At 52.5% G+C, this 27,853-nt stretch overlaps 2 protein-coding genes across 2 annotated transcripts in view; both read left to right on the top strand.

Annotated features, from left to right (window-relative positions):
* atp6v1ba (ATPase, H+ transporting, lysosomal, V1 subunit B, member a) overlaps positions 1 to 16,374 on the top strand; it is a 43,614-nt gene extending 27,240 nt beyond the window's left edge. Inside the window, exons 7-14 of the mRNA XM_080493922.1 lie at positions 3,456 to 3,557; positions 7,590 to 7,687; positions 7,782 to 7,905; positions 10,247 to 10,397; positions 10,634 to 10,716; positions 12,188 to 12,292; positions 12,384 to 12,513; positions 15,879 to 16,374. Coding sequence (XP_080350048.1) covers positions 3,456 to 3,557; positions 7,590 to 7,687; positions 7,782 to 7,905; positions 10,247 to 10,397; positions 10,634 to 10,716; positions 12,188 to 12,292; positions 12,384 to 12,513; positions 15,879 to 16,021 — 936 coding nt within the window. The 3' untranslated portion in view covers positions 16,022 to 16,374. The remainder of the gene's footprint in view (positions 1 to 3,455; positions 3,558 to 7,589; positions 7,688 to 7,781; positions 7,906 to 10,246; positions 10,398 to 10,633; positions 10,717 to 12,187; positions 12,293 to 12,383; positions 12,514 to 15,878) is intronic.
* A 2,985-nt stretch (positions 16,375 to 19,359) lies between these two features.
* shtn1 (shootin 1) overlaps positions 19,360 to 27,853 on the top strand; it is a 65,062-nt gene continuing 56,568 nt past the window's right edge. Inside the window, exons 1-2 of the mRNA XM_080493907.1 lie at positions 19,360 to 19,436; positions 22,124 to 22,184. Coding sequence (XP_080350033.1) covers positions 19,431 to 19,436; positions 22,124 to 22,184 — 67 coding nt within the window. The 5' untranslated portion in view covers positions 19,360 to 19,430. The remainder of the gene's footprint in view (positions 19,437 to 22,123; positions 22,185 to 27,853) is intronic.

The raw sequence follows: 27,853 nt of genomic DNA, 5'->3' as shown, positions 1-27,853 counted from the left end.
GTGAGACCTACCTCACAGCCGTCGACTGGAGCGTCAGTCACACGGCCTCACAATCACGCCGTTTTAGTGACTCAAGTCTTTCCACATGTCACATGACAAGATCCAGGGAGGAAGTGACAATCTTGTCATGTGACAAGTCTTTCCACATGTCACATGACAAGATTGTCACTTCCTCCCTGGATCTGGTCTGTGGACCAGCGGACGTTCATGACTCAGTATTTCTACAGACATTTCACAAGAGTCCAACATCCCCGAGTGACTCTAGTGGATAGAACTCGCATATCAGGTTAGTTTCACCTGGACCAGGACACCAGGCCGCGGCCTGCTGACCAGGCTGCGGCCAGCCGACCACACCAGGCCGCGGCCTGCTGACCAGGCTGCGGCCAGCCGACCACACCAGGCCGCGGCCTGCTGACCAGGCTGCGGCCAGCTGACCACACCAGGCCGCGGCCAGCCGACCACACCAGGCCGCGGCCAGCCGACCACACCAGGCCGCGGCCAGCCGACCACACCAGGCTGGAAGTCCATTGATCCTGAAGAACCAGTGAACCGCTTGAAGCACTGAGACCGGCAGAGTCACAGTCCACTGGGTGGACATGAAGACCTGGACCCAGAAAAGCTGCACCCCTCCAAAACAAGCATGTTTCTCCTTCAAGTGGACCCCCCCCCCCCCCAGTACCGTTACTCCCTAACATCCAGCAAAGCAGCAACATGGAACCACATTTAAACAAGTGCTGGGATCTGTTATTTCCTGCTACATGGAGGCTTTTGTCACAGTTTAAGTTTAAGTAGGACAGCTTTGGAAATTGTCCCAAGGCAAAAAAAATAATATGAAACAAACAATAGTAACAGACTATTCCATTGGTGAAATAGTATTGATTGATTCAATCTTTTGAAGCACTCCACTACAATTGAGGTTTCGTTCAGTGAAAGGCCATTGGCTGTTCTTTGTGCTCTTCAGCTTTAAAAAGGAGAGGAAGCGGTTTATTTAGAACCCAGCGCTGACCTCTGTATTCTTCTCTTCACTCCTGCAGTCCCCTCCATGTCAGCGCTCAGGGACAGAATTTAGTGTTGTTAATGTGGCACAATGGAAAACCATTGGCACACTGGAGGAGCTCTGGATGTCGTCCTCTATTTTGGGAGATGTTTTGATGGCCGCTGAAAATATCCCTTCTCTTTGAGGGGAAAGGCATTTCTTCACTTCTGTCACCTTCAAGCAGAAGTATTAATAAGTTAGCATTAAGATTTAAAGAGAACCACCAGTTCTTCATATGAAAAACATGAAGAGCCAAAGGATTTCTCATGAATTCAAAGTGTTGAATATCGGTTCTCACAACCTCCAGAATAACGTGGGAGGATAAACTTTGGCCCTTTTTAATGGATGTTAAAATAATGATCCACACTCTGGTTCCTTTATGCCTCATTAGAGTCAAACACTCCAGACAAACATCTGAGACACAGATTAAGTATAGATTACACATGGATTATTACTGTTGTGCTCCATCAGAATAATTAGTGTCATTAGGAAGCTTAAGATGGATTGAATAGTGACGCTGTACCAGCCTCGACTCGGGATCTTCCTCAGCTGAGGAGCATCCTGCAGGAGAAGCTAAGGAGAAGCTGAGGAGCATCCTGCAGGAGAAGCTAAGGAGAAGCTGAGGAGCATCCTACAGTAGAAGCTGAGGAGAAGCTGAGGAGCATCCTGCAGGAGAAGCTGAGGAGCATCCTGCAGTAGAAGCTGAGGAGCATCCTGCAGGAGAAGCTGAGGAGAAGCTGAGGAGCATCCTGCAGTAGAAGCTGAGGAGCATCCTGCAGGAGAAGCTGAGGAGAAGCTGAGGAGCATCCTGCAGGAGAAGCTGAGGAGCATCCTGCAGGAGAAGCTGAGGAGAAGCTGAGGAGCATCCTGCAGGAGAAGCTGAGGAGCATCCTACAGTAGAAGCTGAGGAGAAGCTGAGGAGCATCCTGCAGGAGAAGCTGAGGAGCATCCTGCAGTAGAAGCTGAGGAGCATCCTGCAGTAGAAGCTGAGGAGCATCCTGCAGGAGAAGCTGAGGAGAAGCTGAGGAGCATCCTGCAGTAGAAGCTGAGGAGAAGCTGAGGAGCATCCTACAGTAGAAGCTGAGGAGAAGCTGAGGAGCATCCTGCAGGAGAAGCTGAGGAGCATCCTGCAGTAGAAGCTGAGGAGCATCCTGCAGGAGAAGCTGAGGAGAAGCTGAGGAGCATCCTGCAGGAGAAGCTGAGGAGCATCCTGCAGGAGAAGCTGAGGAGAAGCTGAGGAGCATCCTGCAGGAGAAGCTGAGGAGCATCCTACAGTAGAAGCTGAGGAGAAGCTGAGGAGCATCCTGCAGGAGAAGCTGAGGAGCATCCTGCAGTAGAAGCTGAGGAGCATCCTGCAGTAGAAGCTGAGGAGCATCCTGCAGGAGAAGCTGAGGAGAAGCTGAGGAGCATCCTGCAGTAGAAGCTGAGGAGAAGCTGAGGAGCATCCTACAGTAGAAGCTGAGGAGAAGCTGAGGAGCATCCTGCAGGAGAAGCTGAGGAGCATCCTGCAGTAGAAGCTGAGGAGCATCCTGCAGGAGAAGCTGCAGGAGAAGCACAGATAGAACCGTGTCGTTAGAATTCCTCCTGTGGTCCAGCAGTAAGGGTTTGATAGGTCAGGACTGAACACCCTGAGGTGGACCTGAACACCCTGAGGTGGACCTGAACGACCCTGAGGTGGACCTGAACGACCCTGAGGTGGACCTGAACACCGGTCTGCGTCACCGTCACTTTAAATGTTTGCACCTTCAGCCCCATGACCTAAAAGAACCTTTTCTGTTCTGGACCATGAGCACGAGTCCACTCAGTCTGGGAGCAGAGCCGCGGGTTCAGGGTGGACAGTGGTGATACAACAGGTCTGTGTTGAGCACCAACACGTGGCTCGTTCTGGACTCTGGGTCTGATGAAATCCTTCAGTCGGACTTGTGACGGTTTACAAATGTTTTCTCTGAAAAGCCACATCTCCATCTAAACAAGCATTAATGAAGTCATTAGGAGTAGATTGAATATTCTGTAAGTACTCAGTATTCAGGGTACTGCACAAGGTCCACTATGACCCACTTCTTCTAAGTGATCTGCAAACTGCTGCCTCAGCATGAGGAAAGTCCCCGGAGAAGATCTGCGTCTTCCACCGTCTCCGGGGAATAAAGGAAGAGATGGAAACCATGGTGAGCTCCTTCACTACCAAGACACAAGGAGAGAAACCAGAATGAGCACTTATTCACCTTCAGCCTCCTTTAAATCCCGTTTGAGTTCAGTCCCAGGGTTTAACTGAGAAGCCGCGGTTCTCCAACAGATTTTACTGAATGAATTCTTGACGAGATGTTCCAGCTGCTTGGGGTTTGGAGTTCTCCTGTGAATGCTGAGGCACTCCTGTGAATGCACCGAGCTGTTTCCTAACCCTGTGTTTCCATGCTTCCAGATTGCTGCACAGATCTGTCGCCAGGCCGGCTTGGTGCAGAAGTCCAAGGATGTGATGGACTACAGCGCCGACAACTTTGCCATTGTGTTTGCAGCCATGGGGGTAAGCAGCATTCAGCCTTTCAGAGCCCATCTGGGCTCTAATCCCCCTCTTAACCCCGGCCTGACACCCTCTTCCTGCGCTCCCGCCCCGCGCTCCGTCTTTATTCACCAGGTGATTCAACCTTAAATCCCTCTTGTTACTTCTGCACCTCTGAGCATATCCCTCTGCCATGTAGAGCGGTTACTAATTCAGCAGGCTGCCAGTATCAAGTTCTCCGCTCCTCGGCTGCTTGACCTCCTCCAGACACACAAACACTGAAGGGTAATCCACTGCTCACCGTGGTGAGTAGACAGTACAGCTGTCCACCAGCACTGCAACAAGACACAGCTGTCCACCAGCACTGCAACAAGACACAGCTGTCCACCAGCACTGCAACAAGACACAGCTGTCCACCAGCACTGCAACAAGACACAGCTGTCCACCAGCACTGCAACAAGACACAGCTGTCCACCAGCACTGCAACAAGACACAGCTGTCCACCAGCTGTCCACCAGCACTGCAACAAGACAGTACAGCTGTCCACCAGCACTGCAACAAGACACAGCTGTCCACCAGCACTGCAACAAGACACAGCTGTCCACCAGCTGTCCACCAGCACTGCAACAAGACACAGCTGTCCACCAGCTGTCCACCAGCACTGCAACAAGACAGTACAGCTGTCCACCAGCACTGCAACAAGACACAGCTGTCCACCAGCACTGCAACAAGACACAGCTGTCCACCAGCTGTCCACCAGCACTGCAACAAGACACAGCTGTCCACCAGCTGTCCACCAGCACTGCAACAAGACAGCACAGCTGTCCACCAGCACTGCAACAAGACAGTACAGCTGTCCACCAGCACTGCAACAAGACACAGCTGTCCACCAGCACTGCAACAAGACACAGCTGTCCACCAGCACTGCAACAAGACAGCACAGCAAGGCTCCAGTGACTCATGTTTTTCATTAGAACTCTTTATTTTAGCCCGTTTCCATCAGAACTCTTCATCCTGTCCAGGGAGTCTGGAGCCGGTCACAGCGAGCTGAAGGGGACAGCAGGTTACATTGGACGGGTCAGCACTCCGCCACAGGACGGACAACTCTGCCCTTTTTATGTTTGAATATAACATCCTCCAGCCAGGGCTGCTTCTGACCCGGTCCATTCAGAACCAGAGGACTGGTTCCCCTCCTTCCTTCTATACAGAGTCCGTCAACACGCTGGTTCTGACCCGGTCCACTCAGAACCAGAGGACTCCTCCTAGGTCACTTCCTCATTCCTGTCCAGGCTCCGCCTCCCAGAGAGGATTAACTTGTCCACAGTGCCAGATTAGAAAAAGTGTCTATTCCAGGGGTTGGGGTTAGGGTTAATGAAGGCAGAGGGTTAGGGTTAGAGTTAGAGGGTTAGGGTTAGGGGTTAGGGTTAGGGTTAATGAAGGCAGAGGGTTAGGGTTAGAGGGTTAGGGGTTAGGGTTAGGGTTAATGAAGGCAGAGGGTTAGGGTTAGGGTTTTAGGGTTAGGGTTAGGGTTAGGGTTAATGAAGGCAGAGGGTTAGGGTTTTAGGGTTAGGGTTAGGGTTAATGAAGGCAGAGGGTTAGGGTTAGAGGGTTAGGGGTTAGGGTTAGGGTTAATGAAGGCAGAGGGTTAGGGTTAGGGTTAGGGTTAATGAAGGCAGAGGGTTAGGGTTAGGGGTTAGGGTTAGGGTTAATGAAGGCAGAGGGTTAGGGTTAGAGGGTTAGGGGTTAGGGTTAGGGTTAATGAAGGCAGAGGGTTAGGGTTAGGGTTAATGAAGGCAGAGGGTTAGGGGTTAGGGTTAGGGTTAGGGTTAATGAAGGCAGAGGGTTAGGGTTAGGGTTTTAGGGTTAGGGGTTAGGGTTAGGGTTAATGAAGGCAGAGGGTTAGGGGTTAGGGTTAGGGTTAATGAAGGCAGAGGGTTAGGGTTTTAGGGTTAGGGTTAGGGTTAGGGTTAATGAAGGCAGAGGGTTAGGGTTAGGGTTTTAGGGTTAGGGGTTAGGGTTAGGGTTAATGAAGGCAGAGGGTTAGGGGTTAGGGTTAGGGTTAGGGTTAGGGTTAGGGTTAATGAAGGCAGATACACACGTAACTGTTGTTTTTAAAGGAGAAATTATAATTCAACTTTTATGTTTGGAAAAATAAAATGGTTCCTTTTGGTGCTGGAGACTGTAGAACTGCTGTTCCCCTCAGAACCATACTCAGGAGTCGTTAGAATTGAAAAGCAGAATTGATATTGATCAGATCTTATCAATTCCCACCCTAAACAGGACAGTTGGATCTCTGTGATCTCAGTTCTTCAGAACCACAACCAGATTAACCAGCAGCTCTCAGAACCAGTGCAAACAACAGGAAGTGCAAAGATAATTAGTGCAAACGCCATAAAAACACAAACACTGTAATACTGCAGAGATAAAAACTTTAATAAACTGTAGGGTCCCCAGGGGGTATTTACAGGACAGGGGGCATAAAGCAGCCCTTCAGGGCAACAACAGCTCTGGGGTAGAAACAGTTTTTGTCTTTATTTCCCTGAAACGCATCCCTGGTGGCAGAAGTTCCCAGAGGTGATGAGGGTGGTGGTGGAGGACTTTAAGCTGGGTGGGGTGGAGCACTGGCAGAGGGATGGTGGTGGAGGACTTTAAGCTGGGTGGGGTGGAGCACTGGCAGAGGGATGGTGGTGGAGGACTTTAAGCTGGGTGGGGTGGAGCACTGGCAGAGGGATGGTGGTGGAGGACTTTAAGCTGGGTGGGGTGGAGCACTGGCAGAGGGTCAGCTGCAGTTGACCCCGCCGGGGGCTCAACCTCCAAGTGGGTGAAGAAGTGGTGAAGCTCCTCCGCCAGTGAGGCGTCCCCAGAGGTTGTGGTGGTGCTGCTGGGACGGAAGTTGGTGACGTGCTGGATCCCATGCCACACCTCCTCCACCCTCAGCTTGATGCTGCCTTGGCCTCTCTGGTGCCTCTCTTCAGGGCAGCACGAGCACGGCTGTACAGGTCCTTGTCCCCGGACATGAAGGCACTGTCCCTCTCCTTCAGCAGGTCCTTGTCCCCGGACATGAAGGCACTGTCCCTCTCCTTCAGCAGGTCCTTGTCCCCGGACATGAAGGCACTGTCCCTCTCCTTCAGCAGGTCCTTGTCCCCGGACCTGAAGGCGCTGTCCCCGTCCTTCAGCAGGTCCTTGTCCCCTGACCTGAAGGCACTGTCCCTCTCCTTCAGCAGGTCCTTGTCCCCTGACCTGAAGGCGCTGTCCCCGTCCTTCAGCAGGTCCTTGTCCCCGGACATGAAGGCACTGTCCCTCTCCTTCAGCAGGTCCTTGTCCCCGGACATGAAGGCACTGTCCCTCTCCTTCAGCAGGTCCTTGTCCCCGGACCTGAAGGCGCTGTCCCCGTCCTTCAGCAGGTCCTTGTCCCCTGACCTGAAGGCACTGTCCCTCTCCTTCAGCAGGTCCTTGTCCCCGGACATGAAGGCACTGTCCCTCTCCTTCAGCAGGTCCTTGTCCCCCGACATGAAGGCGCTGTCCCTCTCCTTCAGCAGGTCCTTGTCCCCCGACATGAAGGCGCTGTCCCTCTCCTTCAGCAGGTCCTTGTCCCCGGACCTGAAGGCGCTGTCCCCGTCCTTCAGCACACATGAAGGCACTGTCCCTCTCCTTCAGCAGGTCCTTGTCCCCGGACCTGAAGGCGCTGTCCCCATCCTTCAGCAGGTCCTTGTCCCCGGACCTGAAGGCGCTGTCCCCGTCCTTCAGCAGGTCCTTGTCCCCTGACCTGAAGGCACTGTCCCTCTCCTTCAGCAGGTCCTTGTCCCCTGTCCTGAAGGCACTGTCCCTCTCCTTCAGCAGGTCCTTGTCCTGCTTCACCACCTCACTCAAACTGTAGATCGGCTCCACTTTTTCCTCTCCACAGAAACACAAACAGCCCTTCAGGTTTCCATATTTAATCTGATTATCACTTCAAGTTAAAAGGCATGGCCACACACACACACACACACACACACACACACACACACACACACACACACTCTCTTCTATATCGTCACGTGTCTCTTTGTGTCTCAGGTCAACATGGAAACTGCTCGTTTCTTCAAGTCGGACTTTGAGGAGAACGGCTCCATGGACAACGTCTGTCTCTTTCTCAATCTGGCCAACGACCCCACGTAAGCTCCTCAGCCAGGAAAACACAAACTGCTTCCATAAAGTACTTCCTGTGTACACTGTACTCACCCCCTGCTCTTTGTGTCTCCTCACCAGCATCGAGCGAATCATCACCCCTCGCCTGGCGCTGACCACAGCCGAGTACCTGGCCTACCAGTGTGAGAAGCACGTCCTGGTCATCCTCACCGACATGAGCTCCTACGCCGAGGCTCTGAGAGAGGTGAGGCCTCTACATCCTCACCTTCACCTCATACCTGCTGAGCCTCATTGGCTACACTCAAGCTGAGTCTTCCTGTGTTGAGGTGAAAGTTGTCCTCTATGGAGTACTATCAGTCCCTCTGGTGTGTAAGGTCCAGGCGGGAGGGGAAATCAGTCGAGACAGTAAGAGTACCATCATTTAAATCATCAGTGTCTCTCTGCCGTCCTGGTACTCAGAGTATTCTGTATGCACCATGAGCACCATGAGCACCATGAACACCATGAGCACCATGAACACCATTAACACCATGAGCACCATGAGCACCATGAGCACCATGAGCACCATGAACACCATGAACACCATGAACACCATGAACACCATGAGCACCATGAGCACCGTGGTGATATACTCAGTAGAGTCCTGAGCTGTGCGCTGAAAGGGAGGATAATGTGTCCTTCATTCTTCTAGGAAATACCTTAACTTCATTATTGTTCAGCGGCTCTAAAAGGAAATGCCCCCCCCCCCCCCTCCTCCCCACTGCCCTCCTTTCCCCTTGTGTTGAGGAGTCAGGCCCTCTAACCACCTCCTTTGTGTTCCGGTGATAATCCATTTATGTTGCACAGTTTGCTGTCTCAATATGTCGGCAGCACAATGCAGCTTTTTATCAAACGGTGCACGTGCATCCCCCCCCCCCCCCCCCCCCCCCCCCCCTCCTGCATTTGTTGTCCATAACCTTGGCACGTCAGCGGCTGCACCAATCGTCAGCCAAGACTCGGGCAACTTGATGGGTAATTCAGCACGTACAAAGAGCCAGGACATTAACATTTAACTTCTGCTCCCATTCACGCTGCTGAAGGTTGAGCTGTGCTTTGAGCTGTGCAGCCTGCACATCAAACATTGAATCCAAGGATGAATGGGACGTGTTTCCTCTCCCTCCTCCTCTCCCTTCACTTGACTTCTGGAACAAGGTTTTCCTTTTGGTCATTTTTGTGACGGGTCTGGAAGAGAAAGGCGACATTTCCAACCAGCTGTTTGCCTCTTCTCCTCCATAATGACCAAGTTAGTGTCACTTGACTCCCGGAGGAAAAGATTTCCTTTTTCTTTTTTAGGAAGCTAGAAGACAGAACGCTGACCAACAGGAGTGAATGAGTGTTGGTTAACTCGCTGTCTAACACTCATTAAAGGTTCTCCTCGTACGCAGATGATGATGGACTAGATGGTCGGATGGTAAATTGGAACACCGGCCCAGAACCCTCCATGTAGTCCTTCATTGTCTTCTTCTCAGAATATTACCACTCACACATCGTACACGGTCTTCAGCGGTCTGACAGCCTTCCATGAGAACCAACATGACCTGCAGAACCAGAGCCGCTTTATCTCTCCTGCCTCTCAGGACATCCACACCACTTTATAGATACGGACTGGAGGAGCTGCAGTTCCAGTCCTTTCCATCTCAGCAAGTCTCGTTCCTGAAAGTGAACCAGATGTTCAGTGTCTTCCTGCTATGAACCGACGGTCAGAGGGACTGCTGGCAGGGGTCTTAATGTTCTGGCTGATGGAACGGCCCTTAATCAGGAAGGTTCATAGACCGGGGGGGTGTGGGGGTGGGGGTCTGGGTCTGGGTCTCGGTGGGTGGGTGTGGGTGTCTGGGTCTGGGTGGGTGTGTGGGTCTGGGTGGGTGGGTGTGTGTGGGGGCCTGGGTCTGGGTGGGTGTGTGGGTCTGGGTGGGTGGGTGTCTGGGTCTGGGTGGGTGGGGGCCTGGGTGTGGGTGGGTGGGTGTGTGTGGGGGTCTGGGTGGGTCTGGGTCTGGGTCTGGGTGGTGTGTGTGGGGGTCTGGGTGGGTCTGGGGGTCTGGGTCTGGGTGGGTGGGTGTGTGTGGGGGCCTGGGTGGGTCTGGGTCTGGGTGGGTGTGTGGGTCTGGGTGGGTGGGTGTGTGTGGGGGCCTGGGTCTGGGTGGGTGTGTGGGTCTGGGTGGGTGGGTGTCTGGGTCTGGGTGGGTGGGTGTGTGTGGGGGTCTGGGTGGGTGGGGGCCTGGGTGTGGGTGGGTGGGTGTGTGTGGGGGTCTGGGTGGGTCTGGGTCTGGGTCTGGGTGGTGTGTGTGGGGGTCTGGGTGGGTCTGGGGGTCTGGGTCTGGGTGGGTGGGTGTGTGTGGGGGTCTGGGTGGGTCTGGGTGGGTGTGTGGGTGGGTCTGGGGGTCTGGGTGGGTGGGTGTGTGTGGGGGTCTGGGTGTGTGGGTGTGGGTCTGGGTCTGGGCGTCGCCTCTCAGGTGGTTGTGAACCCCTGTGCGTCGCCTCTCAGGTGGTTGTGTCTCCCTGTGCGTCGCCTCTCAGGTGGTTGTGTCTCCCTGTGCGTCGTCTCTCAGGTGTCCGCCGCTCGGGAGGAGGTGCCGGGTCGTCGCGGCTTCCCCGGCTACATGTACACTGATCTGGCCACCATCTACGAGCGTGCCGGCCGGGTGGAGGGCAGGAACGGCTCCATCACCCAGATCCCCATCCTCACCATGCCCAATGACGGTGAGTCAGCAGCCTGAAGGCCCCCAGCCAGGCCCCCAGCCAGGCCCCCAGCCAGGCAGGCCCTTCAGGACTGAGTAGACGTCTGAACCGGAACCAGGAGCTGGTTTTGATGCTGGCAGTTACCATAGCAACCCCATGAAAAGCTGAACGTCCGTCCCCGTGGCAGGGGGGCCATTGTGGTGCTTCCTGAAGCGCTGCTGCTCCTTCAGTAACTCCACCTTTCTTTCTCTCCTCAGACATCACCCACCCCATCCCTGATCTGACCGGCTACATCACCGAGGGTCAGGTCTACGTGGACCGGCAGCTGCACAACAGACAGGTACCGACAAACCTCCCCAGCAGGAAACCCCTGGGTGTCTGATGATGGTACCTTCACACTACCTGGTCTGGGTGGTCCTGGTACCTGAGTGGTCCTGGTACCTGAGTGGTCCTGGTACCTGGGTGGTCCTGGTACCTGGGTGGTCCTGGTACCTGAGTGGTCCTGGTACCCGAGTGGTCCTGGTACCCGAGTGGTCCTGGTACCCGAGTGGTCCTGGTACCTTAGTGGTCCTGGTACCTTAGTGGTCCTGGTACCTGAGTCCCAGCTGGTACCTGAGTACCAGCTGGTACCTGAGTGGTCCTGGTACCTGAGTGGTCCTGGTACCCGAGTGGTCCTGGTACCCGAGTCCCAACTGGTACCTGAGTGGTCCTGGTACCCGAGTCCCTGCTGGTACCTGAGTGGTCCTGGTACCTGAGTCCCGGCTGGTACCTGAGTCCCGGCTGGTACCTGAGTGGTCCTGGTACCTGAGTGGTCCTGGTACCTGAGTACCAGCTGGTACCTAAGTGGTCCCGGTACCTGAGTCCCAGCTGGTACCTGAGTGGTCCTGGTACCTCAGTGGTCCCGGTACCTGAGTCCCAGCTGGTACCTGAGTGGTCCTGGTACCTCAGTGGTCCCGGTACCTGAGTCCCAGCTGGTACCTGAGTGGTCCTGGTACCTGAGTGGTCCTGGTACCTGAGTCCCAGCTGGTACCTGAGTGGTCCTGGTACCTGAGTGGTCCTGGTACCTGAGTGGTCCTGGTACCTGAGTCCCGGCTGGTACCTGAGTGGTCCTGGTACCTGAGTGGTCCTGGTACCTGAGTCCCGGCTGGTACCTGAGTGGTCCTGGTACCTGAGTCCCAGCTGGTACCTGAGTGGTCCTGGTACCTGAGTGGTCCTGGTACCTGAGTGGTCCTGGTACCTGAGTGGTCCTGGTACCTGAGTACCAGCTGGTACTTGAGTGGTCCTGGTACCTGAGTACCAGCTGGTACTTGAGTGGTCCTGGTACCTGAGTACCAGCTGGTACCTGAGTGGTCCTGGTACCTGAGTGGTCCTGGTACCTGAGTGGTCCTGGTACCTGAGTCCCAGCTGGTACCTGAGTGGTCCTGGTACCTGAGTGGTCCTGGTACCTGAGTCCCAGCTGGTACCTGAGTGGTCCTGGTACCTGAGTGGTCCTGGTACCTCAGTGGTCCTGGTACCTGAGTCCCAGCTGGTACCTGAGTGGTCCTGGTACCTGAGTGGTCCTGGTACCTGAGTCCCAGTTTGTCTCCACCCTCTTGGTCTTAGTCTGATGGGTGTCGGGGTCGTTGTTCTAGTTATTTTGTCACTATTGAGAAAAGTGCTTTATCACCATGACAGTCATCGTTTGAATCTGTGACTAAATGCTTCTTCCAAAGTGTCTTCAGTGTCTTCAGTGTCTTCAGGATGTCCAGCTGGTTTGTCCAGACGTCCATCTGAGACCAAACCATTACTGATCATAAGCCGCTGTCCTCCAGATCTACCCGCCCATCAACGTGCTGCCGTCACTGTCCCGTCTCATGAAGTCGGCCATTGGTGAAGGGATGACCAGGAAGGACCACGCCGACGTGTCCAACCAGCTGGTGAGAGGCCGACGCCCACCTCCTGAAGCCCCGCCCCCCCGGTGTAGCAGCCATCACCAGTGTGTGTGTGTGTGTGTGTGTGTGTGTGCAGTACGCCTGCTACGCCATTGGGAAGGACGTCCAGGCCATGAAGGCCGTGGTGGGGGAGGAGGCGCTCACCTCCGACGACCTGCTCTACCTGGAGTTCCTCCAGAAGTTTGAGAAGAACTTCATCGCTCAGGGTTCGTTTACCTCCGTCTTCTCCTCCGTCACACAACACAGGTTGAAGCAGGAACTTCCTCTGGTTTCTGGATTGAAATAATCTGGGAGGAGGAAACTGATGTCAGCTGAGCCACAACACATCCTCCAGTAATCTACCACTAATCCTCCAGTAATCTACCACTAATCCTCCAGTAATCTGCCACTAATCCTCCAGTAATCTGCCACTAATCCTCCAGTAATCTGCCACTAATCCTCCAGTAATCTACCACTAATCCCACACTAATCCTCCAGTAATCTGCCACTAATCCTCCAGTAATCTGCCACTAATCCTCCAGTATTCTACCACTAATCCTCCAGTAATCTGCCACTAATCCTCCAGTAATCTACCACTAATCCTCCAGTAATCTGCCACTAATCCTCCAGTAATCTACCACTAATCCTCCAGTAATCCCACACTAATCCTCCAGTAATCTACCACTAATCCTCCAGTAATCTACCAGTAATCCTCCAGTAATCCCACACTAATCCTCCAGTAATCTACCACTAATCCTCCAGTAATCTACCACTAATCCTCCAGTAATCTACCACTAATCCTCTAGTAATCTGCCACTAATCCTCCAGTAATCTACCACTAATCCTCCAGTAATCCCACACTAATCCTCCAGTAATCTACCAGTAATCCTCCAGTAATCTCACACTAATCCTCCAGTAATCTACCACTAATCCTCCAGTAATCTACCACTAATCCTCCAGTAATCTGCCACTAATCCTCCAGTAATCCCACACTAATCCTCCAGTAATCTGCCACTAATCCTCCAGTAATCCCACACTAATCCTCCAGTAATCTACCAGTAATCCTCCAGTAATCCCACACTAATCCTCCAGTAATCTACCACTAATCCTCCAGTAATCTACCACTAATCCTCCAGTAATCTACCACTAATCCTCTAGTAATCTGCCACTAATCCTCCAGTAATCTACCAGTAATCCTCCAGTAATCCCACACTAATCCTCCAGTAATCTACCACTAATCCTCCAGTAATCTACCACTAATCCTCCAGTAATCTACCACTAATCCTCCAGTAATCCCACACTAATCCTCCAGTAATCTACCACTAATCCTCCAGTAATCTACCAGTAATCCTCCAGTAATCTACCACTAATCCTCCAGTAATCCCACACTAATCCTCCAGTAATCTACCACTAATCCCACACTAATCCTCCAGTAATCCCACACTAATCCTCCAGTAATCCCACACTAATCCTCCAGTATTCTACCACTAATCCTCCACTAATCCCACACTAATCCTCCAGTATTCTACCACTAATCCTCCAGTAATCCCACACTAATCCCCCAGTAATCCCACACTATTCCTCCAGTAATCTACCACTAATCCTCCAGTAATCCCACACTAATCCTCCTTGTAATCCCACACTAATCCCCCAGTAATTCCCCACTAATCCTCCAGTAATTCCCCACTAATCCTATAGTAATCCCACACTAATCCTCCAGTAGTCCTCCAGTAACCATCAGTAATCCACTAATACACCAGTAATCCTCCAGTAATTGTCCAGTAATCCTCCAGTAATCCATCAGTAATCCACTAATACACCAGTAATCCATCAGTAATCCACTAATACACCAGTAATCCTCCACTAATCCTCCAGTAATTCCCCACTAATCCTCCAGTAATCCCACACTAATCCTCCAGTAATCTACCACTAATCCTCCAGTAATCTACCACTAATCCTCCAGTAGTCCTCCAGTAATCCATCAGTAATCCACTAATACACCAGTAATCCTCCAGTAATCCATCAGTAATCCTCCAGTAATCCATCAGTAATCCACTAATACACCAGTAATCCTCCAGTAATCCTCCAGTAATCCAGTAATCCACTAATACACCAGTAATCCACTAATCCTCCACTAATCCACCACTAATCCTCCAGTAATCCAGTGACTGACTCTGCAGCTGAACCTCCTTTACACTATGGATCAATCTGGATGATGTGACTGGAGAAAACAGATTAAAACCAAATGACCTCACTGAGTCGCCGGAGGAATAAGAAGGAGGGAATAATCCCCACATGTTGAGTCCAGGGAGGGAGAAGATCTGATCATTGATCCATGGATCAACGGAGGGGTTGTGTCTCCTGTCCCCCCCAGGTCTCTATGATAGTAACCCCCCCAGGTCTATATGATATTAACCCCCCATGTCTCCTGTCCCCCCCAGGTCTATATATTAACCCCCCAGGTCTATATGATATTAAACCCCCATGTCTCCTGTCCCCCCCAGGTCTATATGATATTAACCCCCCCCATCCTTCCTGTCCCCCCCAGGTCTATATGATATTACCCCCCCCATGTCTCCTGTCCCCCCCAGGTCTATATGATATTAAACCCCCATGTCTCCTGTCCCCCCCAGGTCTATATGATATTAACCCTCCCAGGTCTATATGATATTAACCCCCCATCCCTCCTGTCCCCCCCAGGTCTATATGATATTAACCCCCCCATCCCTCCTGTCCCCCCCAGGTCTATATGGTATTAACCCCCCATGTCTCCTGTCCCCCCCAGGTCTATATGATATTAACCCCCCCCATCCTTCCTGTCCCCCCCAGGTCTATATGATATTAACCCCCCCCATCCTTCCTGTCCCCCCCAGGTCTATATGATATTAACCCCCCCATGTATCCTGTCCCCCCCAGGTCTATATGATATTAACCCCCCCATGTATCCTGTCCCCCCCAGGTCTATATGATATTAAACCCCCATGTCTCCTGTCCCCCCCAGGTCTATATGATATTAACCCTCCCAGGTCTATATGATATTAACCCCCCATCCCTCCTGTCCCCCCCAGGTCTATATGACAGTAACCCCCCCATCCCTCCTGTCCCCCCCAGGTCTATATGATATTAACCCCCCATGTCTATATGATAGTAACCCCCCAGGTCTATATGATATTAACCCCCCCATCCCTCCTGTCCCCCCCAGGTCTATATGATATTACCCCCCCATGTCTCCTGTCCCCTCCAGGTCTATATGATATTAACCCCCCATGTCTATATGATATTAACCCCCCCATCCCTCCTGTCCCCCCCAGGTCTATATGATAGTAACCCCCCCATCCCTCCTGTCCCCCCAGGTCTATATGATATTAACCCCCCCATCCCTCCTGTCCCCCCCAGGTCTATATGATAGTAACCCCCCCATCCCTCCTGTCCCCCCCAGGTCTATATGATATTAACCCTCCCAGGTCTATATGATATTAACCCCCCCATCCCTCCTGTCCCCCCCAGGTCTATATGGTATTAACCCCCCATGTCTCCTGTCCCCCCCAGGTCTATATGATAGTAACCCCCCCATCCCTCCTGTCCCCCCCAGGTCCGTATGATAACCGCACCGTCTATGAGACTCTGGACATCGGCTGGCAGCTGCTGAGGATCTTCCCTAAGGAGATGCTGAAGAGGATTCCTCAGAGCACCCTGGCAGAGTTTTACCCCCGAGAGTCTGCGGCCCGCCACTGAACCCCCCCATGACCAACCCCCCCAAAACCAACCCCCCCATTAGATGTTATGTGGCTTCTCAGTGTGTGTGTGTGTGTGTGTCAGAGTGAACATATCGTTATGTCAGAGCAGCCTCCGTATTTATTGGAGTGTTCATGCTGGACCCCCCCCCCCCCCCAGACCCCCCAGCCCCCCTTCCTGGAACCCCCCCCCCCCCCCCCCCCCCCCCACATTGATGTTTACATTCTTTACATTTCTGATTTGTGTTTCAACCAGATGATATATCAGAGCAGAAACATTCCCATTGGTCAGACTAGTTGTCGTCGTGCTTCCTGGATGTTTTGTTTGTGTCCATGAATAAATTAAATTATGAGAAAGAAAAAGTTTGATTGTTTTTCTTCTGGAGTTTAACTCCTTCAGACGACACTGAAGTAAAGGGGAGGAGGACTTGAACTGTAAGGTCACCGGGTCAAAGGTCACCGGGTCACCAGGTCAAAGGTCACCAGGCCTCCGGCTGCTGAGGAGAAGCTCTGTGGACAAGGTCTTGGTTGTGGACAGGATCCTCTTGGTCTCAGATTGTCTTTTGTCTTGTTTGCTGGAGAAGCTCTAGACGCTCTATATCAATGCTGCTCTTATCTCACCTGCTCACACCTGCTCAGGTGTGTCAGCACTTCCTGCTCAGCACTTCCTGCTCAGCACTTCCTGCTCAGCACTTCCTGCTCAGCACTTCCTGCTCAGCACTTCCTGCTCAGCACTTCCTGCTCAGCACTTCCTGCTCAGCACTTCCTGCTCAGCACTTCCTGCTGGACCTTGGACTTCACGGCTGCAGAGGAGGAACAGGACGGAGGAACAGGACGGAGGAACAGGACGGAGGAGCAGGACGGAGGAACAGGACGGAGGAACAGGACGGAGGAACAGGATGGAGGAACAGGACGGAGGAACAGGACGGAGGAACAGGACTCGGCTGCTCGGTGAAGGTAAGTTCTGCTTGAGGTCACTGAGGAGCTGTGAAGCAGCTGGAGGAGCGACTCCGTCCTGGAACCGGACTGGAGCAGGGAACCAACCGGACTGGAGCAGGGAACCAACCGGACTGGAGCAGGGAACCAACCCGACTGGAGCAACCGGACTGGAGCAGGGAACCAACCGGACTGGAGCAGGGAACCTACCGGACTGGAGCAACCGGACTGGAGCAGGGAACCAACCGGACTGGAGCAGGGAACCAACCGGACTGGAGCAGGGAACCAACCGGACTGGAGCAACCGGACTGGAGCAGGGAACCTACCGGACTGGAGCAGGGAACCAACCCGACTGGAGCAGGGAACCAACCGGACTGGAGCAGGGAACCAACCGCACTGGAGCAACCGGACTGGAGCAGGGAACCAACCGGACTGGAGCAGGGAACCAACCGGACTGGAGCAACCGGACTGGAGCAGGGAACCTACCGGACTGGAGCAGGGAACCAACCGGACTGGAGCAGGGAACCAACCCGACTGGAGCAGGGAACCAACCCGACTGGACCAACCGGACTGGAGCAGGGAACCAACCGGACTGGAGCAACCGGACTGGAGCAGGGAACCAACCGGACTGGAGCAGGGAACCAACCGGACTGGAGCAGGGAACCAACCGGACTGGGGCAAACCGGAGTGGAGCAGGGAACCAACCGGACTGGAGCAGGGAACCAACCGGACTGGAGCAACCGGACTGGAGCAGGGAACCAACCGGACTGGAGCAACCGGACTGGAGCAGGGAACCTACCGGACTGGAGCAGGGAACCAACCGGACTGGAGCAGGGAACCAACCGGACTGGAGCAACCGGACTGGAGCAGGGAACCTACCGGACTGGAGCAGGGAACCAACCGGACTGGAGCAGGGAACCAACCGGACTAGAACAACCGGACTGGAGCAGGGAACCAACCGGACTGGAGCAGGGAACCAACCGGACTGGAGCAACCGGACTGGAGCCGCATTATGGAATGAAATATGTAATCATGTAATACACCTTCATTATGTAATATTGCTGTATTACAGATATTACAAAATGTGGCTGTTCCACTTCTTTTTTTAAGGAAATGTAATAATCTGGTGCTTCATGTCGTACATGTTCTCCTTCATCCGTAGACATGGTTCTATGTTTAATAACGAGTGTGTCACTCTTCTATCTGCTCATGTTCTGCCAACCAGAACCTGGTAGAACCTGGTAGCAGTATTTCCAGCAGCCAGTTCTGTTTTCTTAAATTAAACCAGATTGTAAATTAAGCCGGTTCGTGCCACGGAGTGCATTTAATCTCTTAATCTGCATTTTGTAATAACTGGAATAATAAGGTCAAATGTTATTACAAAATGCAGCGTTATTACATATGGTGGCGCCACAAGGACATGCAGTCTTCTGTTGCTTCTGTATCTTCTCTTCATCATCATCATCATCATCATCATCGTCAGAAGAAGAAGAAGAAGAAGAAGAACTGCTCATCCAATCCAGCAGGAAACAGGAACCAACAGAAATAACTTTGAAGAAGAGTTTTCCTCACGAGGTGTCGACCGTGGAAACGTTGATATTCAATTCTATTTTATTCTTTTTCTAAAAACATCTTTTTAAGAAAATTCTGCCCGGAGGAAGCAGCACCAGAGCCCCCCAGGGGAGGGGGACCCCCAGGTCCCAGACCCTCAGAGAAACCAGGCTCCTAACCAGAGCCCCCCAGGGGAGGGGGACCCCCAGGTCCCAGACCCTCAGAGAAACCAGGCTCCTCACCAGAGCCCCCCAGGAGAGGGGGACCCCCAGGTCCCAGACCCTCAGAGAAACCAGGCTCCTAACCAGAGCCCCCCAGGGGAGGGGGACCCCCAGGTCCCAGACCCTCAGAGAAACCAGGCTCCTAACCAGAGCCCCCCAGGAGAGGGGGACCCCCAGGTCCCAGACCCTCAGAGAAACCAGGCTCCTCACCAGAGCCCCCCAGGAGAGGGGGACCCCCAGGTCCCAGACCCTCAGAGAAACCAGGCTCCTAACCAGAGCCCCCCAGGGGAGGGGGACCCCCAGGTCCCAGACCCTCAGAGAAACCAGGCTCCTCACCAGAGCCCCCCAGGAGAGGGGGACCCCCAGGTCCCAGACCCTCAGGGAAACCAGGCTCCTCACTGGAGCCGCCCTGCAGGACAAACGGGGTAGAAACGCCACATTAGAGGAAGAGGAGTCACAGGTTTCTAAGGTTATAAAGAGGAAGAGGAGTCACAGGTTTCTAAGGTTATAAAGAGGAAGAGGAGTCACAGGTTTCTAAGGTTATAAAGAGGAAGAGGAGTCACAGGTTTCTAAGGTTATAAAGAGGAAGAGGAGTCACAGGTTTCTAAGGTTATAAAGAGGAAGAGGAGCGAAGCCTCTTCACTGATCTGTGTGTCCGACCAGGAGGAAGAAGCTCTGCAGAGAAACCAGCAGGAAGCTGCCATGGAGGTCAGTGATGGTTGGTTGGTTCGCCCTGATGCTAATGCTACTGAGCTACAATCCTGATGCTAATGCTATTGAGCTACAGCCCTAATGCTAATGCTACTAATCTACAGCCCTAATGCTAATGCTATTGAGCTACAGCCTTAATGCTAATGCTACTAATCTACAGCCCTAATGCTAATGCTATGAAGCTACAGCCCTGATGCTAATGCTACTGAGCTATAGCCCCGATGCTAATGCTACTAAGCTACAGCCCTAATGCTAATGCTACTGAGCTACTGCTCTGATGGTCATGCTATTGAGCTGCGGCCCTAATGCTAATACTACTAAGCTACTGCCCTAATGCTAATGCTACTGAGCTATAGCCCTGATGCTAATACTACTAAGCTACAGCCCTAATGCTAATGCTACTGAGCGACTGCTCTGATGTTAATGCTATTGAGCTACGGCCCTGATGCTAATGCTACTGAGCTACAGCTCTAATGCTAATGCTGCTGAGCTACGGCCCTGATGCTAATGCTACGAAGCTACAGCCCTAATGCTAATGCTGCTGAGCTACAGCCCTGATGCTAATGCTTGCAGGTTACTTGGTCTTTGTTGTCAGGATTACTGCGTGAGCTCAGGACTGATTGGTCGCTTGGTCAGTCGGTGGATGTAGGTGGATGTAGGTGGGTGTAGGTGGGTGTAGGTGAGTGTAGGTGAGTGTAAGTGGGTGTAGGTGGGTGTAGGTGGGTGGGTGTAGGTGGATGTAGGTGGGTGGGTGTAGGTGGATGTAGGTGGGTGTAGGTGAGTGTAGGTGAGTGTAGGTGGATGTAGGTGGGTGTAGGTGGATGGAGGTGGGTGTAGGTGAGTGTAGGTGGATGTAGGTGGGTGTAGGTGAGTGTAAGTGAGTGTAGGTGGGTGTAGGTGGGTGTAGGTGAGTGTAGGTGGGTGTAGGTGGATGTAGGTGGGTGTAGGTGGATGTAGGTGGGTGTAGGTGGGTGTAGGTGGATGTAGGTGGGTGTAGGTGGGTGGGTGTAGGTGAGTGTAGGTGGGTGTAGGTGAGTGGGTGTAGGTGGATGTAGGTGGGTGTAGGTGGGTGGGTTTAGGTGGATGTAGGTGGGTGGGTGTAGGTGGGTGTAGGTGGGTGAGTGTAGGTGGGTGTAGGTGGGTGTAGGTGGGTGTAGGTGGATGTAGGTGGGTGGGTGTAGGTGGGTGTAGGTGGGTGTAGGTGGATGTAGGTGGGTGGGTGTATGTGGGTGTAGGTGGGTGTAGGTGAGTGTAGGTGGATGTAGGTGGGTGGGTGTAGGTGGATGTAGGTGGATGTAGGTGGAGTAGGTGGGTGTAGGTGAGTGTAGGTGAGTGTAGGTGGGTGTAGGTGGATGTAGGTGGGTGTAGGTGAGTGTAGGTGAGTGTAGGTGGATATAGGTGGATGTAGGTGGGTGTAAGTGAGTGTAGGTGGGTGTAGGTGGGTGTAGGTGGATGTAGGTGAGTGTAGGTGGGTGTAGGTGGGTGTAGGTGGATGTAGGTGGGTGTAGGTGGGTGTAGGTGGGTGTAGGTGGATGTAGGTGGGTGTAGGTGAGTGTAGGTGGGTGTAGGTGAGTGGGTGTAGGTGGATGTAGGTGGGTGTAGGTGGGTGGGTGTAGGTGGGTGTAGGTGGGTGTAGGTGGGTGTAGGTGGATGTAGGTGGGTGGGTGTAGGTGGGTGTAGGTGGGTGTAGGTGGATGTAGGTGGGTGTAGGTGGGTGTAGGTGAGTGTAGGTGGATGTAGGTGGGTGGGTGTAGGTGGGTGTAGGTGGGTGTAGGTGAGTATAGGTGGATGTAGGTGGGTGAGTGTAGGTGGGTGTAGGTGGGTGTAGGTGAGTGTAGGTGGATGTAGGTGGGTGGGTGTAGGTGGGTTTAGGTGGGTGTAGGTGAGTGTAGGTGGGTGTAGGTGAGTGTACGTGGATGTAGGTGGGTGGGTGTAGGTGGGTGTAGGTGGGTGGGTGTATGTGAGTGTAGGTGGGTGTAGGTGGGTGTAGGTGGGTGGGTGTAGGTGAGTGTAGGTGGGTGTAGGTGGGTGTAGGTGGGTGTAGGTGAGTGTAGGTGGATGTAGGTGGGTGTAGGTGGATGTAGGTGGATGTAGGTGGATGTAGGTGGGTGGGTGTAGGTGAGTGTAGGTGGATTTAGGTGGGTGGGTGTAGGTGAGTGTAGGTGAGTGTAGGTGGGTGTAGGTGGATGTAGGTGGGTGGGTGTAGGTGAGTGTAGGTGAGTGTAGGTGGGTGTAGGTGGATGTAGGTGGGTGGGTGTAGGTGGGTGTAGGTGGGTGTAGGTGGGTGTAGGTGGGTGTAGGTGGATGTAGGTGGGTGGGTGTAGGTGGGTGTAGGTGGGTGGGTGTAGGTGAGTGTAGGTGGATTTAGGTGGGTGGGTGTAGGTGAGTGTAGGTGAGTGTAGGTGGGTGTAGGTGGATGTAGGTGGGTGGGTGTAGGTGAGTGTAGGTGAGTGTAGGTGGGTGTAGGTGGATGTAGGTGGGTGGGTGTAGGTGGGTGTAGGTGGGTGTAGGTGGATGTAGGTGGGTGGGTGTAGGTGGGTGTAGGTGGGTGTAGGTGGGTGGGTGTAGGTGGGTGTAGGTGGGTGTAGGTGGGTGTAGGTGGGTGTAGGTGGGTGGGTGTAGGTGGGTGTAGGTGTTGACTGACAGACGTGCAGGTTGTGATGTTTCCTGTCTTCTGGTCTCAGTACAAGAGGGTGGAGCAGCAGCGTGACGAAGCTGTGAGGAAGCTGAACGAGTTCCAGCAAGGTGAGTCATCCTCTCACTCCATCACTCCTCCATCACTCCTTCATCACTCCTTCATCACTCCTTCATCACTCCTCCATCACCCCATCAACAGACTGGAGTGAACATCGCCAGCAGTGGTCAGCACCTTCTTATCCAATCAGCCTACTGACCTACTGACCTACTGACCAACCAATCACTGATCCACAAAGCAAAGAAGAAACCTGTTGACAGACCAAACCTCACATCCAACATGGCGTCTCACTGAGCATTAGCAAAGGAAACAGATCGACAACTGGATTATTAAGCCGGGCCAGCTGAGATCCAGATGATGGTTAAGAGACAGCATTAGCAGCAGCCACATTAGCAGCAGCAGCAATAGCAGCAGCATTAGAAGCAGCATTAGCAGCAGCAGTAGCAGCAGCAGTAGCAGCAGCAGCAGCATCAGCAGCAGTATTAGCAGCATCTCCAGCATTAGCAGCAGCAGCATTAGAAGCAGCATTAGCAGCAGCAGTAGCAGCATTAGCAGCAGCAGTAGCAGTGGTAGCAGCAGCATTAGCAGCAGCAGTAGTAGCAGCAGCAGCAGCAGTAGCAGCAGCATCAGCAGCAGTATTAGCAGCATCTCCAGCATTAGCAGCAGCAGCATTAGCAGCAGCCACATTAGCAGCAAGAGCATTAGCAGTTGCAGCATTAGCAGCATTAGCACTAGCAGTAGCAGCTGCATTAGCAGCAGAAGCATTAGCAGTAGCAGCAGCATTAGCAGCAGCCACATTAGCAGCAGCAGTAGCAGCAGCATTAGCAGCAGCAGCATTCGTATTAGCAGCAGCAGCAGCACTAGCAGCATTAGCAGCAGTAGCAGTAGTAGCAGCATTAGCAGCAGCAGCTGCATTAGAAGCCGCAGCATTAGCAGTATTAGCAGCATTAGCAGTAGCAGTAGCAGCAGCAGCAGCAGCAGCAGTAGCAGTAGCAGCATTAGCAGCAGCATTAGCAGCAGCAGCAGCATCAGCAGTAGTAGCAGCATTAGCAGTAGTAGCAGCATTAGCAGAAGCAGCTGCATTAGCAGCAGCAGCATTAGCAGCAGCAGTAGCAGCATTAGCAGCAGCAGCATTAGCAGTAGTAGCAGCATTAGCAGCAGCAGCATTAGCAGCAGCAGCATTAGCAGCAGCAGCATCAGCAGCATCAGCAGCAGTAGCAGCATTAGCAGCATTAGCAGCAGCAGCAGCAGCATTAGCAGCAGCAGCATCAGCAGCATCAGCAGCATCGGCAGCATTAGCAGCATTAGCAGCGACAGCATTAGCAGCAGCAGCAGCATCAGCAGTAGTAGCAGCATTAGCAGTAGTAGCAGCATTAGCAGCAGCAGCATTAGCAGCAGCAGCATCAGCAGCATCAGCAGCAGTAGCAGCATTAGCAGCAGCAGCATTAGCAGCAGCATTAGCAGTAGTAGCAGCATTAGCAGCAGCATTAGCAGCATTAGCAGCAGCAGCAGCAGCATTAGCAGCAGCAGCATCAGCAGCATCAGCAGCATCGGCAGCATTAGCAGCATTAGCAGCGACAGCATTAGCAGCAGCAGCATTAGCAGCGTCCTGTCTGTGTTGTTGTAATGGAGGTGTAGCTGAAGGAAGACTCCAGCAGGGCGGGGTAATGGCCCTGGAATTGCACCGGCTGCTGATGCGGCTCTCATTGCCAATGAGTTTCCCGGCTCAGCATTCATTCTGCAGAATGATGTTGCTCACAGGCTGAATGCTCTGAATGCTCTGAATGCTCTGAATGCTCTGAATGCTCTGCCGACGCCACTTTAGCACAGACGGAATGTGAAGCGGGGCAGCACATGTCACAAGAGGGAGCAGAGCGTGAGTCTTTGTGGCGTTGACAGTTGTGTGGATTTTCACGTGAATAAACGTTTGCAGTGATTCTGCAGCCAAAACACAGCTTGTGTTTGACCGGCGCGTTAGCAGAGGCGGCCTCAGCGCCAAGCAGCTGCATATTAGGACCTATTACGTGATTTCATAGCTCTTAGAAAATTGCTCCTATTCACAAGCAAACGGCTGGGGGTGGGGCAGCAGGGCCTGGGGGGGGGGGCGGGGGGGGCGGGGGGGGCGGGGGGGGAGTGGGAGGACAGGAGAAAAAGCCCCCGACACACAATCATGCCTTTTCAATTGGCGCTGGCAAGGTTGATGACAACATGACCATTGTGTTCTAATGATAACGCCACAAAGGCAGCGGCCCCCCCTCATCAGGGCGCCACCGCACCGCACATACAATTTAATCCACCGCTCCGCCGGCGGCGCTGATACCATTATGCAGCACGTCGGCACGGGGGTAATCACTGTCTTCCCTGAGAGGACGGTGAAAAAAGACGGGCACAAAAAAGAAAGGGGGGGGGGGGGGGGGGGGGGTGATGATGATGATGGGGAGGCCCAAACTTACAATTAAGACTGCCAATGCTGACGTGTCGGCGCCCCGTGTGGACTCACACTCTCCCAACGCTTCCCGCTCTGTTTATTTACCACGGCTACCAGTAATTATAATTAACGTGTCATTTAGTTCAAGGCGTCGCTCGCAGGCAGTGGAGTGTGGCCGCCGCGTTATGGGGGGGGACGGGGGGGGTTGGGGGGGGGGGGGGGCAGCTAAGTGCTATTGAATGACTGATGCTGAGGCGCCAGAGGAGCGTGGATATCGCTCTGCATCGGCGTTCATCAACTTCTTAATGAGGTGTCACCGGGGGGAAGGAATTGCCCGCAGCAATGGCACTAATGCTTAATTTGTCCCTGGCTCTGGCACAATGTTTAATTAGTTAAGTGGCAGAGCGTCCTTCAGGGGCGCTCTGCCACCGCTGAGGTGTGATTGCAGCTTTAAACAACATCAGGCTACCTGCTTCTGCTAAGGCACTCTGCTCATCAATACCCCTCATGTCAACAGTGGATCAAACAGTGGTTCAGGCTGTGGCGCAGGATTCATCAGAACTCTGGAGCGTCCTGAAGACACTGTCCCCCTCCTGCTGGGCGTCTCACCAACACAAACACATTAGAGCCAGCTGGTCCTCGTCCCGCAGCGTTAAGCCTCGTTCCTCTGGAGCTGCTAGAGCAGACCTGCCGCTCCACTCACCATGCAGTGGCACTCCGGAGCCGTCGACACACAACCTGTGGAAAGAACGTGTCCCCAACAAGTCCTCGTCTCAACTCCAGAGACGTCGCTGAGCCCAACATTCCCAAAAGAACACCTCTAGATTCAAGAGCATAGATCTGTCCTCTGTTCAGACAGTCTGGCTCAGAATCCGACAACACAGCTCTATAATCTGAACTAGAATCCATCACTACAGCTCTATAATCTGAACTAGAATCCATCACTACAGCTCTATAATCTGAACGAGAATCCCACAGCACAGCTCTATAATCTGAACTAGAATCCATCACTACAGCTCTATAATCTGAACGAGAATCCATCAATACAGCTCTATAATCTGAACAAGAATCCCACAGCACAGCTCTATAATCTGAACTAGAATCCATCACTACAGCTCTATAATCTGAACTAGAATCCATCACTACAGCTCTATAATCTGAACGAGAATCCATCACTACAGCTCTATAATCTGAACTAGAATCCATCACTACAGCTCTAAAATCTGAACTAGAATCCCACAGCACAGCTCTATAATCTGTTGTTGTACGATTCTAGTTCAGATTATAGAGCTGTGTTGTAGGATTCGTGTTCATATTATAGAGCTGTGTTGTAGGATTCTAGTTCAGATTATAGAGCTGTGTTGTACGATTCTAGTTCAGATTATAGAGCTGTGTTGTAGGATTCTAGTTCAGATTATAGAGCTGTGCTGTAGGATTCTAGTTCAGATTATAGAGCTGTACTGATGGATTCTAGTTCAGATTATAGAGCTGTGCTGTAGGATTCTAGTTCAGATTATAGAGCTGTACTGATGGATTCTAGTTCAGATTTCAGATTATAGAGCTGTGTTGTAGGATTCTAGTTCAGATTATAGAGCTGTGCTGTAGGATTCTAGTTCAGATTATAGAGCTGTGTTGTAGGATTCTAGTTCAGATTATAGAGCTGTGTTGTAGGATTCTAGTTCAGATTATAGAGCTGTGCTGTAGGATTCTAGTTCAGATTATAGAGCTGTGTTGTAGGATTCTAGTTCAGATTATAGAGCTGTGCTGTAGAGAGACAGATGATGATGATGATGATGATGATCAGCCATGAGAGGACGAAGGAAAGTGAACTTGGACTTTCTTCTCTCACGTTTGCTTCCCTTCTGAGCTTCAGGTGGATGGAGGTCCTCCACCCGTCTTCTCTTCCACTGTCTGACACCACCTGGGCAGAGGAGGGGGGGGGGGGGGGAGTGGGGCGGGGGGGAGAGTGGGGCAGGGGGGGGAGGGGGGGAGGGGGGGAGGGGTTCCCTTCACCCGCGGTTAAGTGCAACATCACATGTATGATAGTGAACAAAGAGTCACTCTGCCTCTGCTCTCTGCACTCTGCCTTGTACTTGTTTCCCACGTGTACTCAGTGTGTACTTCAGCTTCTAGTCCCAGTCCTGCCTTGTACTTGTTTCCCACGTGTACTCAGTGTATCTTCAGCTTCTAGTCCCAGTCCTGCCTTGTACTTGTTTCCCACGTGTACTCAGTGTGTACTTCAGCTTCTAGTCCCAGTCCTGCCTTGTACTTGTTTCCCACGTGTACTCAGTGTGTACTTCAGCTTCTAGTCCCAGTCCTGCCTTGTACTTGTTTCCCACGTGTACTCAGTGTGTACTTCAGCTTCTAGTCCCAGTCCTGCCTTGTACTTGTTTCCCACGTGTACTCAGTGTGTACTTCAGCTTCTAGTCCCAGTCCTTCCTTGTACTTGTTTCCCACGTGTACTCAGTGTGTACTTCCTCGGCCTCGGCTGAGGAAGTAAAAAGGTAGGGAAATAATCTGAATAAAAGAAACATTGGGTAAAACATTTAGTTCACTTCCTTTTAAATCCGAGCCGTAATGGTGCACGCAGGTCATTCACCATTGAGGCGACTGCCATAGCGCACACAATGGCCAACAGAAATATACTTCAGTGTCAAGTGTTGGGGCACTCTTATCTCAATTAACGTGGCAATGAAATGAAGAGTCAGCGTTATTCTCCCACTCGTTTAGAAACTCCTGATCAGCTCTTTGTTTGCTTCCTGGTTTTCTCCTCCGGCTGAATGACCGGGACTCGACTTTTTAACTTGTATTGACATGAAGGCGTCATTCAGTCCAGTGTTCCATCGTCACCTCCATGAAGGCTGAACACTAGTGAGCTCCTGTAGTGCACGGCTGTAAACTCACACATTCCTTTCTGACACAACTCAGCTTTTCATAATTTACTCACCTCGTATTTCCTTCAGAAAGACGCAGAGACATTTGTCCTTACAGCCAAGACAGTGTGCAACGGCTGTGACTAGTGAGCACTTCACCATCATTCACACTCATTTGGAGGAATTATCTGACATGGTTTTTAAATCACCACTACACCTAATTTAACATGAATGGATTTATTGTACCTGTAGATTCTGTGGATTCATCTCCATTGACAGTGGAGTTACAACACTGTCTGTCCTCCAGCCGGTGGGACCAGACACACACCGTGAAGGACAGTGAAAGACACAATGAAAGAGAGAAAGAGACAGTGGATGAGTGAGACCGTGAAAGAGACGGTGGTATGGACAGTGGTAT

The sequence above is a fragment of the Lipophrys pholis genome, assembly GCF_963383615.2.
Source record: "Lipophrys pholis genome assembly, contig: SCAFFOLD_28, whole genome shotgun sequence".
In the NCBI taxonomy this organism is placed as follows: Eukaryota; Metazoa; Chordata; class Actinopteri; order Blenniiformes; family Blenniidae; genus Lipophrys; species Lipophrys pholis.
Note: the sequence above shows the minus strand (reverse complement) of the source record. Positions and strands in the feature narration are given on the sequence as shown.